This window comes from Typopeltis vanoorti, chromosome 24, assembly GCF_054136105.1.
Source record: "Typopeltis vanoorti isolate ZY-2024b chromosome 24, IOZ_Tvanoo_1.0, whole genome shotgun sequence".
Classification (NCBI taxonomy): Eukaryota; Metazoa; Arthropoda; class Arachnida; order Uropygi; family Thelyphonidae; genus Typopeltis; species Typopeltis vanoorti.
In genome coordinates this window covers 60,782,345-60,802,347 of record NC_143572.1, presented here as the reverse complement: position 1 = coordinate 60,802,347, position 20,003 = coordinate 60,782,345, and the positions used below count along the sequence as shown (strand labels likewise).

The window sequence follows — 20,003 nt, the reverse complement described above, 5'->3', positions numbered from 1 at the left end:
GCATACAGGTTCGATTGTTTTTATGATACAGTGTATTGGTCTAAGATCAGGCGATAATTGTAAGCAAACAAAACATGTTTATTTTACCTTAGGCAGCTTTACAATATGATACACAAATAAACAATTTCTCTCTAATGCCTATTTTAAACTCATTTCGCAACCTCACAATTCAGATCAGCTATTCACAATACTTAAATAACTTGGTCTACAGGGTCTAGGCAATTACTGGCTGTTACAATCTATATCCTTGGTTAACATTCTCCTCAATATATATACTAGCTAAATCTCAGCCGCAATTATTTCATATAGTGACATATACAACTATTCTAACAAAGCTACGTTCAGTGGACATACACTTCTTAATCTACCTCAGTGATAATACAATAGTCTACTCACAAATTCATTGAAACATATACAGTCCTACCACCTTTGAAGATTTGTAGCAGTCCTGCTGACTGCTTTCCTCAGTCCTATTTCTTAGACTTTGCTGAACAGCTTATGGCGGTCCTGGTGTAGTCCTCTTCCGGGAATTGTAGCATAGCTCACCGTCGGTTCTGGATCGACTGTTGCCATCGCAAATGGCACGTTCTGCTACTGAAAATACATCTCCATAGAATAATCTGCCTCCTGGTTTTTTCCCATGCCTAGGAGTCACGATCTAACAAAATTTCGAAGTCCAAGTGGGCCAACAGACTGCAGCAAGGCGAAAAAGTCCAGAGCTGCACCGTCTAGAGGTTCTCAAGACCTCTTTTATATGATTCTGAGGTTCCTTGTTTTAGAGTCGGAGAACCCCCAAATCTTCTTTAAATAACTCGTGTCACTGTTGTCTTGACCTTTAGTTTTGGCGGCAAAATCTCCACATCTGAATGGCCTTCAATACGTTTGTTCACTATTAAGTCGCCAACATAATCTTGTCTAATCCTCTTAACTTGGGGCAGAAATACTTTTACATTCTGTTAACCTTACAACTTCACATCAAAACTTAATGTATAATTCTAACCTTTACAATATTTTATAATTTATGAACAAATTCTATGTAATTCAGTTTGTTAATAACCTTTACAAGCTTACAATCAGCATTTATCCTTTAAAATACAGTAATGCACAATTTTGTTCCTTTTACAAGATGTCTTTGATGAAGTGCTTGGTTTCTAACGAAACTCTCAAATCCATAGCTTATAACTGTTGTATAATGCTAGTTTGGTGTACTGGCTACCTACTATACCAGTTTTGCTTATTCTATTGTCGATTTCCATATTTAACTTGCCATCTTTGCTAAAAGCTGCCTAAATAGCTGAAATATTTTACTCATTAGGCTCTCCATTAAGAATCAGTTGAAGCTTTCTTTGTCCTTACCTATTTTCATAGTTTGGGTCTTTTTATTGCTGATTTTTATGTCAAATTTATTAGATGTTACTCGATTTAGCTAAACTCCTGGTGAGTTGCACTTGGGTGTTTATGTATTGTAGCTTTTCCATCCTTGCAGACAACTTCACCACATGCCTTTCTAGCTGTATCAATAAATGTTGTTAATGTAACAAACCTAAATGTTTGTCTCTGTAGTGTGGTGACACATTGATTTGTATGTACTGATTTAGCATCAGATGGATGAAAGTTCTAGGGGGAAGAATATCGGCCAAAATGTTGTTACATATTTCAAAAATCAGTGATTTAAGTAATGTGACAGTTTAGAAATCATGAACAACATGCATCCTTGATTCAGTAATGAATAACTGCATTTTAACACCTTTACTCAAGGTACTGGAAATATTTTGTATCTGGTAGACATGGAACAAAGTAGAGTGGGGTCAGATTTTTTTTTTTTTTTTTTTCAGCATCAAATTCCTGACATTTACCCTCAAAGGGTGTACAGGATATGATAGTACTCCATGAAAAATTTACAACATTACTAACTTCCTATCTAAACTTTTCCTCCAAATCAGTCTGTTACTTGTCGAGACTTCATCATTACCAGATCTTATATTTCTATCATCTAAGGCACTTTTTACCATACCAATCTACCTATATCTTGGTCTTCCTCTGGGTCATTTTCCTGCCAACCTGGCAGAGAACACTTGTTTTGCTAATCTTTCTTCTCGCATTCTGTTTAACTGACCTGAGATTAGCACTGCTAACGCATCCCTGGATGCTGACAATGTCAAGTTCTTTCTTAATGTTTTTAATTTCCCCCAACTGGCCAGGACGTCTGTAGATGTCCAGCTAAGTCTGGTTACGATTCAGGCGACCTGTTGAAAGAACATGGATAAGAAGTGCAATTTGGCCATCATGTCGTTTAGGAGTAATAATCCCTCACGCTGAAGAGAACACTTAATCAGATTATGTTGCTCACAGCTACGTCTCAGTTGCCTATAACAAGAAACGCAGTTCCTCTTTCTATGCTGGGTAACTGAATCTTAGTTATATTGGATAGACTATAAATATAGAAATTATTTTAATGCCTGGACAAAATAAAGATCCTTGCATAGTTTCTTCACTTAACTATTGCTTACATTGGAGAGGTTTTTTTTTTTTTTTTTTTTCCCAATCGCTTACTCCACAAAACATTTTCTTTGTTCTCCAAGAAATTAATTCACGGTAATTATTTGAAATATTATTTTAAACACCGGCTGCCGACGTTCGAGGTTGTTATTTTTGTTCAAAATCAGATTTCCTGAAAGATGTGCTTGAGTGACTTTGCTTTATAGAGAATAAATGAAATTCTTTAATAATATCACTATTTTTTTTTTTTTTTTTCTTTATATTGTAATCTACGGTTCTTTGCACTTTCACCTTCTTGGTTTCCCTGTATAATTGGTCATTACAAAATGAAATTAACAGTTATGGTTTAAATTGATATGTATATATTTTCTGCTAGTTCAGATATTATGCTCCAATTTTATAGTAAGCGATACTTTTGCTTATACATATATATATAAAACAAAGTTTTGTAATAAAAATTTTTGCTGCAATGAAGTTCGACAGAATCAACAATATTATTGTCATATATCTTTTTCTCATGTAGGAGAAAAATGGTAAAATGTCACCCTTATAATTGTATCAGATGCTATAATGGCAAAAATAGTAAGAAATAAATAATTTGTGTTTTCTTTTCAAAACACAAAGGAACAACATTGTAAATTCACCCAATGAAAAAGAAAATACTACATGTTTTTTCTTGTAATACAAAGAAGAAATCACTACATATAACGTGGGAGAAAGCAAAAGGGCAAAAATCTGTAACCACGTTCAAACTTGCTTAACTTTTTTTCATGAGCCATTAGTAGCAGAAGCTCTACCATTCGACCAACCTAACGACTCTTTCTTCTAGTTTAGATACACAGCATTGTTGAAGTAGTTAAACCTTTGCTACTATTTACACTAAAATAAATGGGCATGTTCCCCAAGTGATTTATGTTTGTAACAGTTGTCTTGCGAATGATTTATGAAATAAATTCTCTGAAATATCTGCAGGTTGAATGGGTCTATATCCCCCCCCTCCCCCCAAAAAAATAAGATTATGTAAAGCATATGTTCCTTTTCTTTTAAAATAATTCAAATCCTCTTTTTCAAGATAAATATATCAAATAATTTATAATTTTTCGATGTTAAAAATGAAACTGATTATTATAAATTAAGAACTTATTTTAGCATAAATATTATATCAGCCTGTAAAAGAAATGTCTGTATTTCTTTCTATGTTAGGATGTCGACTAATCAACAATTGAAAACGAAACATGACATTCTTGATGTATCTCACACTACAGCTTCAGGCACTTTAATGTGACTTCTGGCTAAGTGTTCTTTTTTTTTTTTTTTTTTTTTTTTTCTCGATAGCACTGAGAGTAATCTAAACCTTTATCTTTTCCTCCAGTTAAGAGGATTACTATCAAGTATTTCTAAGACGTAGATTACTTCAGAAATAGCAACCAGAAGTAGAAGTAAAAATATTTAGATTATTTTAAGAAAAAGAAATAAAAATAATAATACTGAACTTTCTTTTGTGTGGTATGCATATAAACAGTTTTACATGGTGAAAATATAGCATAGTATTTCTAAAATTTCAAATAATTTCAGCATATAGTAAAACAGCTGATTTTTCATTGCAAAGAAATAGTACAGAATTAGAAGCTTCACGGTACAACAATATTATTGCCTTATTTCTTTTGTCAAAATGGTAAAATGAAGTAACAGATTTTGAATACTATCTGGAAGCATTTTCAAACCTGTAGAAATTTAGAGTAGTTATGTAATTGAATTCCAGGAGAGGATGGGGGGGGGGGTAAGCATTAGAAATTCTTCAAAATGAGCATAAATTTTGAATCATTCCATATATGATATCCTTCATATTATATTTTTAACATATCTACGGTGGTTATTGTGCACTGGATATTATCGTAATGTGCATCCTACAAAAAAAAAAAAAAAAAGACTTGCAATCGGAAATCGAGTAATGCAATTTAACATAAAATGTTGTTCATAAAAACAAATTAAAAAAAAAATTGTTTCTACATCTGAAATGTGGTGATCCATATAATGGTATTTTGCTAGGAAAGAAAGCAAAAGGTTATTTATTTCAATAAATATTATTTAAAAATATAAATATCTGACATAATATTTTCAATGCAAACATTTGAAAATTCGCCAAAAAAATTGTTTCTATATTGTGAGTAAAGTGAAAGATCCGTTCCACTGATTCGAAGAATAAAATACAGCAAATTTACTATTACTAAATAGATGCGTTGCAAAGGCTGATTGGTGGTCATTTCAGGATTGATTATTTTCACACGTGAAATTCGTTTTTGGGGAGAGACAATAAACCATTGTGAGGCAAAAAAAAAAGGTCAAATATCTTAGGACAGTAAAGGAAATTCCAAGTAAAACAGTACGCATAAAGACAGGTGACACAAAGGTCACTCAGTAACAGTTAATTCACTATGGCTCTAAAATGTCTGTAAAGGGATTAATGGCAGAGGGGGGTAATGGCATGATAAAAGGTAGAATGCTGATGAAGTTTTGATCCATGCAAAATGCTATGGTGGTCTGGATATTTCATCCACCTCAGTCGGTAGGAAGGTTTTTAATATGACATTGCCATTGATGTCATCTGTTCACACCCCTAATCCTTCTCATATCAGCGGTCTCTAGTCTTTTGTCAAATGTTTTACTTCTGATTCAGCTCTCAGATCCATAAGTTAAAACTGGTTTGAACACTGTCTTGTATACAGCTGGTTTAGTGTTTTCACTAATTTCTCTCTTATTCCATATAAATTTATTCAACTGACTTCTTACCATACCAGCTTTGTTGATCCTGTTGTCTATTTCCATGTTTAATTTACCATCTTCACTAAAAATCGTGCCTAAGTAGCTGAAATGTTTTACTTGTTCTATAGGTTCTCCATTCACAACACAGGTGACATTTTCAACGATTCTGCCTATTTTCACTGTGTTTGTCTTTTTATTGCTGACCTTCGTACCATATCTATTGTTAATAAGTCATTTTCTCTACTCTATATTTACTTTATATTTATCTTATATCTTTACTTTATACTCATTCACTCATTATATTCATTTGTACTTATCTATCTTCTTACTTACTCAAACCTTACTCATCTAAAAGCCTACTTGCTGCGCTATTGTTATATCTTCTTTTACTTTCTTTATACTTTCATTATATATAATATACTAATATACTCCCCTAAGAATGCCTTACTTAACTCTGCCTAAGAATGCTTTCTTTTTGGACACCGGCAAATTTATTTTTTATTGCTGCTCTAGCCAGAGTCCTATAATATGAGCTTATTCAAAATTCAGGGAATATTCCTAGGTTAATTGGCACTCATTCTAATATACACTAAATAGATAATGGTTCTAATTTCAGTCGTGGCCAATAATCTATTTTACTCTAACACTCTCATTAAATTCCCTCCCGCTATGGTTTAAATTTTTGCAAGTGGTAATTTGAATGCACGTATCAGGCATATACAACAAAACATGTTTATTGGAACAAATTACACTTTACAGCTATAATTAGAATATGATACTAAGCTTCTCAAAATCTCTTGCTAAGTTAGTTACTCAATACTAATTTAACAGAACACTCATAGAGTAACTTGGTAATCTCACACAAACTATAAAACATTAAATCTAGTTAATTATGTTACTCAAAAATCAAACTCTTATTTCATGCTACATTAAAATAAATCTCACAACCTGTTACTATTCTGATAAAATTCATCTACAAAATTTCAAATTCACATATAATCTCAGTCACATGCAGCTAAAGTTTCACTCTTGACATTTCTTTGTTTATCAGAATTACTCTATCTCAAATTACAAATCCTTATTATAGTCCACTATGAATTGTCCACTTAATATGATCTAACACTAAATTCTGTCTCATTCAAACATACAATAAAGGTCTTTACGTTACCCAATCTTTTTCTTCCGAAGGTCTGTTAATGGCCACGTGGTTTCAGGTCCTCCTTCGATCGGTTGCTTCCGCAATAGGCTTAAGACTACGCTGTCTGTTTTACATTCTTCCCGGACTTGAACTTCTCACTGCCTCGATACAGCGCATTCTCTGCTCCTACTTGAATGGGACATCTCTCTTGCTCGTCCCTACTCCGTCCACTAGTCAGGAATCCTCAAAGTGAAATCGGGAACAACCAGAAAAAAGCCCCGCATTATCGCACCCATTCGCTTATATTTCGTCACTTCTCTCCCATATGACCCTTCGTCTTCATGCCTCTAAGGTGATCCTCCAAGTCCTAGCTGTATAGTATTGCTTGATATAATGCCCCATTGACATACAACTATAGCATTTTGAATGGTTTCTCTCTTGGCATCTTGTCATATGCTTTTTCCAGATCTACAAAACATACACATCTTTGTTATATTCCCATGATTTCTCAACTTTTTGTCATAAAGTGAAAATCTGATCCTGACGGCCTCTATTTGGCCTGAATCCAGCTTGTTCTTCACCAAGCTTCTCTTCCACAATCCTTCTCAACTATACCAGCATAAATCTTACTAGGAACGCTCAGAGAAATGCATGATCTTCTTTTCAATATAAAATTTAATTTTATCCTGCTCATGACTAAAATAATCATTTCCATTCCTCTGTACACTCTAGTGTCCTGCATCAGAGAGAAAACATCACTATCAACAATAATGTAGTAAATGAGCCATTTCTTATTCCTTGCGTCTTCTCTCCAAGTGATTTTGTGCACATTTTTATGTTGGAACATGGTGTTAGTAATAACTAGTCCATGTCCTGAACAGAAATCCAACAGATATTTGCCATTATTATTAGCTTTGCTCTTTTCTCCAAATTTTCCCAAACTATTTTTGTATGTCTGACAATCATTCCTACTCTGCTATTTAGATCCCCAACAAGGATCAACTTTTCCTTTTTCATTGTGTCAGTTGCTTCTCTAAATCCTCAAAAAAAATTCCTCCACTGGACAATGAGACAAGGTTCTACTAAGGTAGAACCTTGTCTTGTTGTCCAGTTCCCCATTCTGATATTTGCCCACATCACTAGTTGAGACTGCCTGCCATTCAAGATTAGCCTCGTATTTAGTGTTGAATACTATGGCTACTCCTTTTCTTTGATTGTCATTACCTGAATATAACATTTTGTATTTGTTGCTCAGAAAGATCTCACCAGTTTTTGCCTTTGTTTTTGTTTCAGTCACCCCCTATTATATTGATCTGGTACTTATCCAGTGCCTCAGCTGCCTTCTTTCAGTACTATCCACATAAGAAGCCATCAGGCTTCTTATGTTGATAGTACTGATTTTGAACTCTGGTGATCTTTAAAGGCAATGTGGAGGTCTCCTCTCAGTTATATAGCTTTGATCCTTAAGCACTCCTGTTTTTTTTATATAAGATTTAAAAAAAAAAGTCCTTTCATGATCAAAACCAGATAACTGGGGAGAGATCTCCTGATATTTACCTTCTATATTCTTACCAGTCTTCCCATGAGTTTTATTTGGCTACTTTCACACATACCTTAGCAAAGCAGAAAACCAATACAGACTTATGACCTAATGTTTAGTCTTTGATAGTTAGCACTGCCATATAGCTTCAGAAAAATCAACATAGCCATATGTGCTTGAAGATAATGATAGCTGTGAGTGCTACATTCACATCACTACAAAAGTTTTTTTTTTTTTGTGTGTGTGTGTGTGGAAAACAAATTAAATTCTCTCACATTTGTTAAAATGAGCAACTTCACATGGTGTGCTCTGTTAAAATACACATTATGTATTTTTGACTTAAACCAAAAATCAACATGATGAGATTTCATGTCTGCTGGGTTGCTGTCCAAATAAACAATGACCTGTTGTTTTCATCATGGAATCAGGATGTACAATAAAAAGTCAGTTGCTTATACTCCAACTCAGTATCTAGAAAGACACCATACTCAATATCACAAGAGTTGAAGATAGGAACCATCAACATATGGAGTATTACTGTACATAATTGGCATTGCTAGACAGACGACAAATATAAATGAAATCCTAATAAATAACTACAGGATGTTATATTTGAGTAAGGAAATGAAGGAGTGACGATAGCATTTAACACCAAATATTAAGACAAATGATTGGAATGCAGATGAACTTAAAAAAATGACATAAATAGACAGTGATACTTATTTGTGCCTATTTGTCCCACACAAGGTTCTGCAAAAGAAGAAGTGGGTACATTTTTTTAATTTTAAGAGTCAGCAGCTGACTGACAATTGAAAATGTGGTGCTTGTTGAATATCTGAACTGCAAAGTAAGAAATCAATCCTAGCAGGCATAATATTTTGGGACGATTTTGGATCAAAGGTGAAGGCTAATTATAATGGTAATACCTGTTCCACCTCTGGTCAGGATATGGACTTGTCATTAGTCATTACTAACACCATGTTCCAACATAAAGATGTTCATATACAGAAAAGAGCTGGCTTGGTTAGGTAAGTGGTTATTGTACCAATTCTCCAACCAACAGGTCGTGGGTTCAAATCCCGCTACAGGCATGGATGTGTGCGATTGCCTTACCTTGTGTATTATTACCTTTGCTGTCCTTGTACCATTAAATCTGTAAATTATCAATGGGGAAGAGACATCAGAAACAAAAAAAAAAAATGCCTTGTTGACAGTGATATCTTCATGCTGTTTCAGAATGGAATACTATACAGACTGTTTGAAATCTGAAATGATCATCACTTAGTTTTAAGTAAGAAAAAAGAATTAAAGTTTAGCAGCACATGTAAATTGTGCACTCATTTATACAACCACTATTGAAGAAAACATAGGTAGGAACAAGGAGTTCAAGGAGAAAGTATACCACAAGTTCTTAGCAAATAAGTTGGTAGATGTTCTAAAAGAATACTGAGAAGTAGCTATGATCATATAAATCTCAAAAAACTGCATATTATAATTAAACATAAGTTAAAGTTGTTTATACATTATTAATAAAGTTTTTGAACATTGAAATTTATAGAACACTTAAAAGTTCTGATGAACGCCTAAGACAAAAAATTAATTAATTTTATGTCTTATATATCCTAAAAGAAAATATATTTTCTGAAGAAACATTTTTTGTTCTAGGAGCTTTTCGGGATTTTCCAGGACCTCCACCCCTTGTATTTAAATGAAATCAGAAATTACAGACCAGTATATATAATCTAGTTTCAAAGGTTATTGAAATCCTAATTTTCAAAAAAAGATTAAATAGCACCCTAATTCCACATCCTTTTACACGTATTATCAATGCCAGATTCAGATCTGGAATGCAGAAAATGCACTATTGGAGTTCCATAAAACAATTTATAGTGGGATAAAATAAAGGCATGTACACGGCAGCCATTTCTATTGAGATATCTAAAGCATTTAACTACATGAGCGACACTACATGACTGTTCTGGGAATTAAATCGTCACTTCCTTCTACGTGCATTTGTACATACCCTTGTCCCCACAGTTACCCTTACATAATGTCATTCATCAAAACCTGGGAAGCTGCACCCAAATCTTTACACTTGTTTCTGCATTTACACTCGTTAGTCCCATATGCAGCTAGACATGTGGTTCCATTTCTCTGTTGGTAAATGAGATTTTGCACTTTCAAAATATCACTACCACGTGTGTTGCAAAGTGTGACACATGAGTGCTAATCTTAACTGTTAAATATAATATAAAGGGAGGGGGGGGCAGCTTCCTTTTTTATTCTTATATTCAATTAGCTTGGCATATGTAAGTCAAGCAGTATGTTTTGAAGTGCTGTGTATATTTTTAAAAAAAGTTTCTTGCAACTTATAGTAGCTTTTAAAGAACAAACTTGATATCTTTCTGTGAAATTTACTTATTACTTTTTTTTTTTTTTTATTTTGTATAGCTGTACTACAGATAGGTAATGTTTTGCCTGTTGGGATGATGCCTGAAGGTACAGTTGTGTGTAATCTTGAAGAAAAATCTGGAGACCGTGGACGTTTAGCTAGAGCTTCTGGAACCTATGCTACTGTTATCTCTCATAATCCAGACTCAAGAAAAACAAGAGTAAAGCTTGGTTCTGGTGCCAAGAAAGTTCTGCCCTCAACAAATAGAGCTATGATTGGTATGATAATTTAAAAAATATAAAACACTTGAACTCATCCCATCTCTTCATCTTCTTTCCTTTGGAATTAAGTATCCTGATCAATAGTGACACTAATGATCAGGATACTTAATTCCAACTAGGGTGGCAACAGCATGAAATGCATAAGTTATCCATATTTGTTACATTTTCACTGCTGATTTACCGAGGCGTTAGTAGGAATGATATTTTGAAGAAAAAAAGGAGGGGGTTCTAGACCTTTTTGTGATTGATAGAGGAAATCAAGTAGTACCTGAAAGAAAATGATTTCCGCTGATCCAGACTGGATACCTGGCTACTAGAGAGAGAGAGAGCTTGCGATTTCTAAATCACTAAATTAGATAAGGTTAAACTTTGTATGTGGATTTTTAATGACCTTGTCCTTTAGTTCATAGAATCACTGTATCCTAAAATAACTTCAGTCTCCTCTCTTTGAAAAAACGTATTGGTTATTAGAAGTCTAATAGTTCTTGATCATTATTATTCATGCAAATTTCTCCATAGAAGTGTATGCCCCTGAAGAAGCATATACTCCTGTGATACTTCTTTGTTTTTAATTTAAATGTTATAATACAATAATTTATAAAATTATACTTTTGTATTCTTTTTTTTTTTTTTTTTTTTCATTTATTATCAATTAAAATGGCCATTCTGCCAGAAACTCATATGTTGGGTCAATCCAGTACAGTACAGTACATGAGATATACACGGTTTTACTGTGTATATCTTTTGAGTCTGTTTTCATGGCTATATTAATGCTTTTAGTTGTTTCACTAATTCTAATTCCTTTGTTGATCTGCTCCTTATATTCCACGTGGCTACATTTAAAATGTCAGAGATTCCTCATCTTTATCTCCTTTATCCTTTCCTTGTCATAATCCATTCTTTCTGTCCAATGAATTTTCCATTTGAAGCATCTCAGTTATAGAGATTTTTACTTGGTCAGGTAACAAGCCTTTATGCAAAATCCCCAACCAGAAGGACTGGGGTATTTCTCTTAGTCTAGCACTTACCTCTTGACCTGTTCAGTTAAGCAGGCACTTCCAGTAGCTTATCTACTCTGGCTCTCAGAGTCATTGGTGTTCAAAAGCCTCCTTACTGCATCAAGGTGGATAGCATTGGGGAGGATCTCCTATATATACTTGCTATTACCGAGTGGGCTGTTGGGGGTTTAATGTATGAGATTAAGTTGAGTGCAGTTATCCAGCATCCTAACAAGAAACTTATATAAGAGTATCATAATTCTCTCTCTTATAAATGAAGCTCTTTAATGCAGTATGACCAATTCCTGATTTCCTGAACTTAAATGCCTAAAACTTACTTGTCAAAGCCAAATAACTGGGAGGAGACCTCCACATCACCTTTAAGGAGCACAGTGAAACTGCCTGGGACTTATGGCCTAATATCCAATCCGCACCTTCATCTTGGCATCATGTTAGTGTGTATTCACTGGGCAGCACAAACAATGGGGGACTTTGCCATCAAAATTGCACTCTCTGTTGGCTTAAAAACATTATGATGGTGCAACATGATGAGATTTCATGCCCACTGGCCATCATCCTGTTAAACAAGACCCACTCTTTTTGTCAGGAAATCAGAGTGAGCAGTGAAAAGTCGGCTACTGGAACGACTCAAGCTCAACATCTAGAACTGAAGATAGCAAAGGAGTATCAATGGAAAGGAAATCGATCTTGCAGATGAACTGGAAAACCTAACCTGCTAACCTATATCATTTTTAATAGCTGCAGGCAAAATATTAAACACACATGAAATAATAAATGAAATGGTTTAGTGGCTTTCATTTTAATGTTATTCAATTGGCCCCTCACCATATTAGTTTTGCCTATTCTGTTGTCTATCCCGTATTTAATTTGCCATCTTTGCTAAAACTCACCTAAACATCTGAAATAATTCATTCATTCATTCTACAAGTGTAACTGCCTATTGGCTGATTTTCATACCAGATTTATTACAGAAGTTATGCGGTTTAGTTGTGGTATCCTGCAGTGTCACTGTATTGACTCAAGTGTATAATGCATAAAGTAAAGAGCTGAGGTGAATAAATCCAATTTTGATATGAGGCCTAATGTCATTTTCCTTCATAATGTGTGATCCATGTAGAAGATTATTAACAGTGGAGATAATATGCACCCTTTTTTTGTCACCTAATTCTACTTGAGTAAATAATTAAATCAAGAATATTATTTCTTGTTTATAACATCTTCCAAAGGTGAAACTTTCAACAATATAAAAGTTGAAAATTGCATAGTTTAGAACATACGATTTTATTGCTTAAGCAGATAGAATGAGAAATTTATTTCATTCAAAATTGTTTTGACATAATGGTCAATCAGGTTTCAACTAATTTCTTGTATTATTAATATTTAATGCACCAGTATTATGAGCAAAACATATTGGAACAGGAGAAACTAATATATGTTATGTTCATTATGTTATTCAAGGACTCCTGTTCTACATTGGAATGGAAGTGGTGTTTGTTTGAATATTCTCTCAGCTACTGGAATGTGGGACTTTTTTTTTTTTTTTCCATGTTGAAGTAAGAATGGATGCCTAATACTTTTAACTATGAATCCAGAACAGGCACTTGATATAATTTATCTGCTCTATTTTATGTCACTTGTTCTTTAGAGTGCAGAGTTTTTTATGTTGTCCCACCTACAAAAAGTTATTTGCAAGATGTTTTTAGATGAGTAAATGATTGATTTATTGAATTATTTTAATATACGTGTTGAAGTAATTACTCAATTCAGATTAACTTTAAATTGAATTAATACTAGAATTAAGTGTTTTCATAGGAGTTGGCCTTTTGACAGTTAAAATAGATTATTGAAAATACAAGGAAATTATTCAGTATATCACACATAGACTTCATTCTTATGCTAGTTGTATTTATATTGCTGTTGGTATGCTGCACTGAAACTTTTCATTGGGATACTGTATAATACATCCAGAATGTAAATATATTTTTAATATAAATATTGTATACATAGTAAGCTTTTTGACACATGCAGTTTTTTGATGTAATACAGTGGACTCAGCCTTGGGTTATTTTATCAAATTAAAGAACTATATATTATTTGTTACCCTTCTGTTCAAACAACCACATAGTTCATCATGTGGACGGAAGTGTTATGAAAATATTTTGTATAATATGTATCAAACATTTTGGCTTGTGGAAAATAATATTTAGGATATCTTTCTGATATTTAGTAGTGTTACTGAGATCCCCCTATATAAGCCGGCTGTCTAGAAATCTCATTTTTGGACAGTGTGCAAATGTGTGGGTAAATAAAACCTGTTAAGTGTAGAAAGGAAATTTTTCTTTAAATCTTCCTTTCAAGGAATGACAGATACAAGCAGAAAGTGTTCTAATGAAACCAAGGGGAGGAAAATATTTAAGACCGTTCTGATATTTAGTAGTGTGTTACTCAGATCCCCCTATATAAGCCGGCTGTCTAGAAATCTCATTTTTGGACAGTGTGCAAATGTGTGGGTAAATAAAACCTGTTAAGTGTAGAAAGGAAATTTTTCTTTAAATCTTCCTTTCAAGGAATGACAGATACAAGCAGAAAGTGTTCTAATGAAACCAAGGGGAGGAAAATATTTAGGAAACCTTTCTGATATTTAGTAGTGTATTATTCAGATCCCCCTATATAAGCCGGCTGTCTAGAAGTCTCATTTTTGGACAGTGTGCAAATGTGTGGGTAAATAAAACCTGTTAAGTGTAGAGAGGAAATTTTTCTTTAAATCTTCCTTTCAAGGAATGACAGATAAAAGTAGAAAGTGTTCTAATGAAACCAAGGGGAGGAAAATATTAGGAAACCTTTCTGATATTTAGTAGTGTGTTGCTCAGATCCCCCTATATAAGCCGGCTGTCTAGAAATCTCATTTTTGGACAGTGTGCAAATGTGTGGGTAAATGAAACCTGTTAAGTGTAGAAAGGAAATTTTTCTTTAAATCTTCCTTTCAAGGAATGACAGATACAAGCAGAAAGTGTTCTAATGAAACCAAGGGGAGGAAAATATTTAGGAAACCTTTCTGATATTTAGTAGTGTGTTGCTCAGATCCCCCTATATAAGCCGGCTGTCTAGAAATCTCATTTTTGGACAGTGTGCAAATGTGTGGGTAAATAAAACCTGTTAAGTGTAGAGAGGAAATTTTTCTTTAAATCTTCCTTTCAAGGAATAACAGATACAGATAAACACGTTCATGGTACTCTTAAAGTATAAGATGAAAAATTAAAGGAAGTAAATTAACTTAAGTCATCATCATTTGTGTATGAATAGAGAAATAAATACAGAAATATTCGTATAACAATAGAGATTAGTCTATTGATTGAAAGTGAGCTGAGTTGCTCTGTCACAGAAGAAGTCCAAGGAACAAAACTCTTCCTTGGGCTTCCTCAGAATCCATTAATTGGTAGAGAGGAATAATGAATGAAGGTGAATGTCAAAGTTGGTGTCCCAACCATCTAACTTCATTTTTTGAATTATTTCTGTTAGGTTAGGTTGCCATTTATATCCTAGTATTGTCCCAAAGCTATTAATGATATTAACTGCATGTTAAGTAGTGATGTTCCATGTCTGTGGACCATATGTAAATATGGCTTGACCAGTGGTTTTGAACAGAAATTTTGGTAATTGTGATGAGATTGTATTTCCAAATATTAGTTAGGCAAAGCCTTCATGATAGCAGACTGAATTTCCTCACAAGTGGTATCACAAAATATAGCTGCTGTGATTTTCTATGAAAACTTATAAATATAAAAGAAATAACTGCATATACACATGCAGTAATTTTGTATTTGGTGTTGTTTTGATTTTAAAAATCAATTTATCTTTGTTTTCAATGTTTGCATTGACAGTCTTAATCAAATTCATGTTGCTAATCAGCTATAAAGACTTGAGGAACAATTTAAGCTACATGCTTTTACAATGCATATTGATGCTTGAAAGTAAAACCTGAACACTTTGGCAGTCGGTCAATTCCTAATTGGAAAACCCTAATAAATATTAGGACTTTCCAACAGACTGATCACTCTCACTTTCCATTCCCAGGAAATACCTTCTAGGTATTTACACCTACATATATACAGGTATCCCTTAATATATGCAGTTAATTAATCCTCGATGGACACCACATTATTCAATGTTAAGAATTAATGGGAATAATTATAATGAATCCTGCAAAATATAAAAATTTAAACATCATTTATTTTTTAAGGTGACATGTATTTATATATTTTATTTATACATATTTGTTACATGAAAACTTAACTAAATATTTATTTTTTATACAAAAAAAAAAAAAAATTTTATCTAACGTAAATTGAACAGTGGTAACTTTTTTTTTCTCCTCCATGATTTTACGATACTAAACCGTGACTCTTCCGATGTTTGCTTTGCTTTCTCCGTTATCAAACCTTTTAATAATGTCAATTTTAGTATCCAAAGTAAAAAGTTTTCGTTTATTACACTTTTTCTAGGCCATGGTTACGAAGGGTAATGCTTTACATAATTTGAAAATTACATGATATAACGATGGGCGGTAAGCGTACACTGTAATACATACACATATACGTCTGTACACGGCACGCTCTTCTGCTAAATTGAAGCACTGAGGTCAAGGGTGAGTTACTAACGTTGAAACATGACTCATACCACGTGATCTGATCAGTGTCATTGACCAAATCTAACGCTTTGCTTATTTTAAAACTTTTGGGCCGCACTAATCCAATTTGATACCGCATATATCAAGTTTATGGTCACAATAGTTTTTTGTGCACTAATCAAAGCCGCATATATCAAGGGATACCTGTACTTTATTTTTCCATATAGTTGGCACTGACTTTCAGGAATACCTGCGTCCAAGTTTGCCACCACTGAGTCGCCCTGTTCTTCAGTTCTTGATCTTCAAAGCAGAGAAATGGAAGCCACTGCTTCATATGCAGAAACAAGATGGATGGTGGGTTGTTGAAAAGTTCCCACCCAGACTTCTGAGTTTATTAGACAGTTCAAGTTGCAGTGTGAATTTTTGCATTGTCATGCAAAAGTGCAGTCCCTGACAAGAGTATTCCTAGGCTTTTTATCTGAATTGCTCATCTGAGTGTCTTCAGCATTTTCCAAAACTCAATGGCATCTCCTTCATTTTCATAACATTCCAAAAAATTTTGAGCTGATTCCACTCGTTCCTGTTTATGCTCATCAGTCAGCATTTTTGGGACTCATCTGGCACACAATTTCATGAATGGCAGAGTGTGAAACTTCTGGGAATTCAAACGTTTTGTAATTTGAAACGGCCATCCACTAACAAAGGATATGATTTCACTGTCGCTCCCAATAAAGTTTTTTCTATAGCATAGATAGAGGTATTCATCCTTATCTCAAAAAGCAGCTAACGGGGCTCATTTTGAATATGCAAAAATTCTTTTTAATGTCAAACCTCTGCATCCTAATCCCTCTTTTTCTGAATTCAAAATACTGAAATCATTGAAGAATAATAATTTAATTATTACGAAAGCTGACAAGGGAAAGGCTATTGTTGTTCAAGATAGAAAAAATGTCTATTACTCCGAGACTATTCAACTTTCAGGCCCCTCACGTCAGATCTTTAAAAGGGCTTAATTCTCTTATGGGTGCTTAAGGGTCAAAGCTGTATAACTGAGAGGAGACCTCCACATAGCCTTTAAAGGAATGCGGAGAACCGACCAGGGCTTCTGACCTAATGTCCAATCCTCACCTTCTCGTGGTGCACCCTGTTGGGTATCTACTTTGATACTGAACGAACGAGGGTGGGCTGGCAATTTGGGATCTAGCCGACCAAATTGTATTCTTATTGGTTAAACCAAAATAATAAAAAATGATGGTACAACATGACAAAATTTCATGCCGGCTAGGGCGTCGCCCGGTTAAACAAGGCCCCCGTTGTTTTCGCCAGGGCGAACAGCGAAAAGTCAGCTACTGGAACAAATCTGAAAACAAACCCCAACTCAACATCACCAGAGTTAAAGATCGGTACTATCAACGTAAGAAGCCTGAATGGCAAAGAAATGGAGCTAGCTGAGGAATTAGATAAGTACCAGATCGACATAATAGGGGTGACTGAAACAAAAAAGACCAAAACTGGTGAGATCTTTCTGAGCAATAAATACAAAATGTTATATTCAGGCAATGACAATCAAGGAAAAGAAGGAGTAGCCATAGTATTCAACACAAAATACGAGGCTAATCTTCTTGAATGGCAGTCAGTCTCAAGTAGAGTAATGTGGGCAAATATGAGAATGGGGAACTGGACAATGAGACTTATTTGTGCCTATGGTCCCACAGAAGGTTCTACTAAGGTAGAAGTGGAGGAATTTTTTGACGCTTTAGAAAAAGGAAAAGTTGGTCCTTATTGGGGATCTAAATAGCAGAGTAGGAAATGATTGTGAGACACATACAAAAATATTTTGGGAAAATTTGGAGAAAAGAGCAAAGCTAATAATAATGGCAAATATCTGTTGGATTTCTGCTCAGGACATGGACTGGTTATTACTAACACCATGTTCCAACATAAAAATGTGCACAAATTCACATGGAGAGAAGAGGCTAGGAATAAGAAAAGTCTCATTGACTATGTTATTGTTGATAGTGATGTTTTCTCCCTGGTGCAGGACACCAGAGTGTAGAGGATTTGAAATTGGAAGTGATCACTATTTAGTCTTGAGCAGGATAAAATTGAATTTCATATCAAAAAGAATAACATGTAAGAAAGTTTTAAAGCGAATAAAAGTTGAGCAGCTCTCAGATGTGAACTGTAGACTAAAATACAGAAAGATTATTGAAAAGAAAATGAAAGAGTTTGAGAACAGGAATCAAACCTTGGAGATTCAGTGGCAAACTCTGAAGAAAACATTGATTGATTCTGCCAGAGAGGTATGTGGTGAGGTTGTGTGCAAGGATAAAAAAATCAGTACTCCCTGGTGGACACAGGAAGTTAAGGAGGCAGTGAAGGAAAAGAAGAAAGCATATCAAAAGTTCCTGGCAAATAAATCAGCTTTTACTCTTACAGAATACAGAGACAAATGTAAGAAAGCTAAACAGTGTGTAAAACTAGCTAAATAAAAGTCATGGGAGGACTTTGGCAAGAATATAGAAAATAAATACCAAGAAGGTGGCAAAATATTGTGGAAGTTGTTGAAGAAGCTCAGGAATGGAGGAAAGAATGCTGTAAAAGGAGTTAGAGATGATAAAGGTGACATGAAAACAGGAGAAAAAGAAATCCTTGAAGTATGGAGTAATTACTTTGAAAAACTGCTAAATGAAACAAGCAGTGATGACAGCACAGTGATAAAAAACACCGACCAGGCATGCAGTCAGGAATACATATCCATACTTGAAGTAGAAAAAGCCATTAAAGACTTGAAATGTGGAAAGGCAGCAGGAGTAGATGATATTCGACCAGAAATGCTGAATTATGGTGGTATAAAAGTCTTACAGTGGCTGCACTGCATAGTTCAGAAAGCCTGGACAGAGGAACGAATTCCTGATGATTGGAGTAGAGCTCTCATAGTACCCATATATAAAAAGGGAAATAAAACTGAATGTGAGAATTACAGAGGTATTTCCCTTCTGAGTGTTCCTGGCAAGATCTATGCAAGTATACTTGAGAAGAATTGTGGAAGAAAAGCTTGGTGAAGAACAAGCTGGATTCAGGCCAAATAGAGGCTGTCAGGATCAGATCTTCACTTTACGACAAATAGTCGAGAAAGCATGGGAATATAATAAAGATCTGTATTTAAGTTTTGTCGATTTGGAAAAGGCATATAACAAGGTGCCAAGAGAGAAGCTATTCAATACGCAGCAGTTATATGGTGTCAATGGGGCATTATATCAAGCAATACTTAGTCTTTATTTGAGTTGTAAGTCAGCAGTTAGAATTGAAGGAAGTACAGGAAGATGGTTTAATGTTAAATCTGGTGTGAGACAAGGATGTACGTTATCCCCTCTGTTATTCATTATCTATATGGATCACATTATGAAGGAAAGTGGTATTAAACCTGATATCAGAATTGGAGATGTTAATGTCAGCTCTTTGCTTTATGCGGATGATGTTATACTTCTAAATAAATCCGCTACAAGTCTTCAAGATTCTCTGACTAAATTGAATAACTGTTGTAATAGATATGGTATGAAGGTCAGCAATAAAAAGACAAAGACAATGAAAATAGGCAGAATCATTGAAAATGTCAACTGTGTTGTGAATGGAGAACCTGTGGAACAAGTAAAACATTTCAGCTACTTAGGTACGATTTTTACTGAAGATGGTAAATTAAATATAGAAATAGACAACAGAATCAGCAAAGCTGGTATGATG

General features: G+C 34.3%; 1 protein-coding gene across 1 annotated transcript in view; it reads left to right on the top strand.

Moving 5' to 3' along the window:
* Window positions 1-20,003, top strand: part of RpL8 (ribosomal protein L8) — a 52,033-nt gene that overhangs the window by 22,083 nt on the left and 9,947 nt on the right. The window contains exon 4 of the mRNA XM_090413292.1: window positions 10,392-10,610. Within this exon, the coding sequence (XP_090269418.1) occupies window positions 10,392-10,610 (219 nt within the window). The remainder of the gene's footprint in view (window positions 1-10,391; window positions 10,611-20,003) is intronic.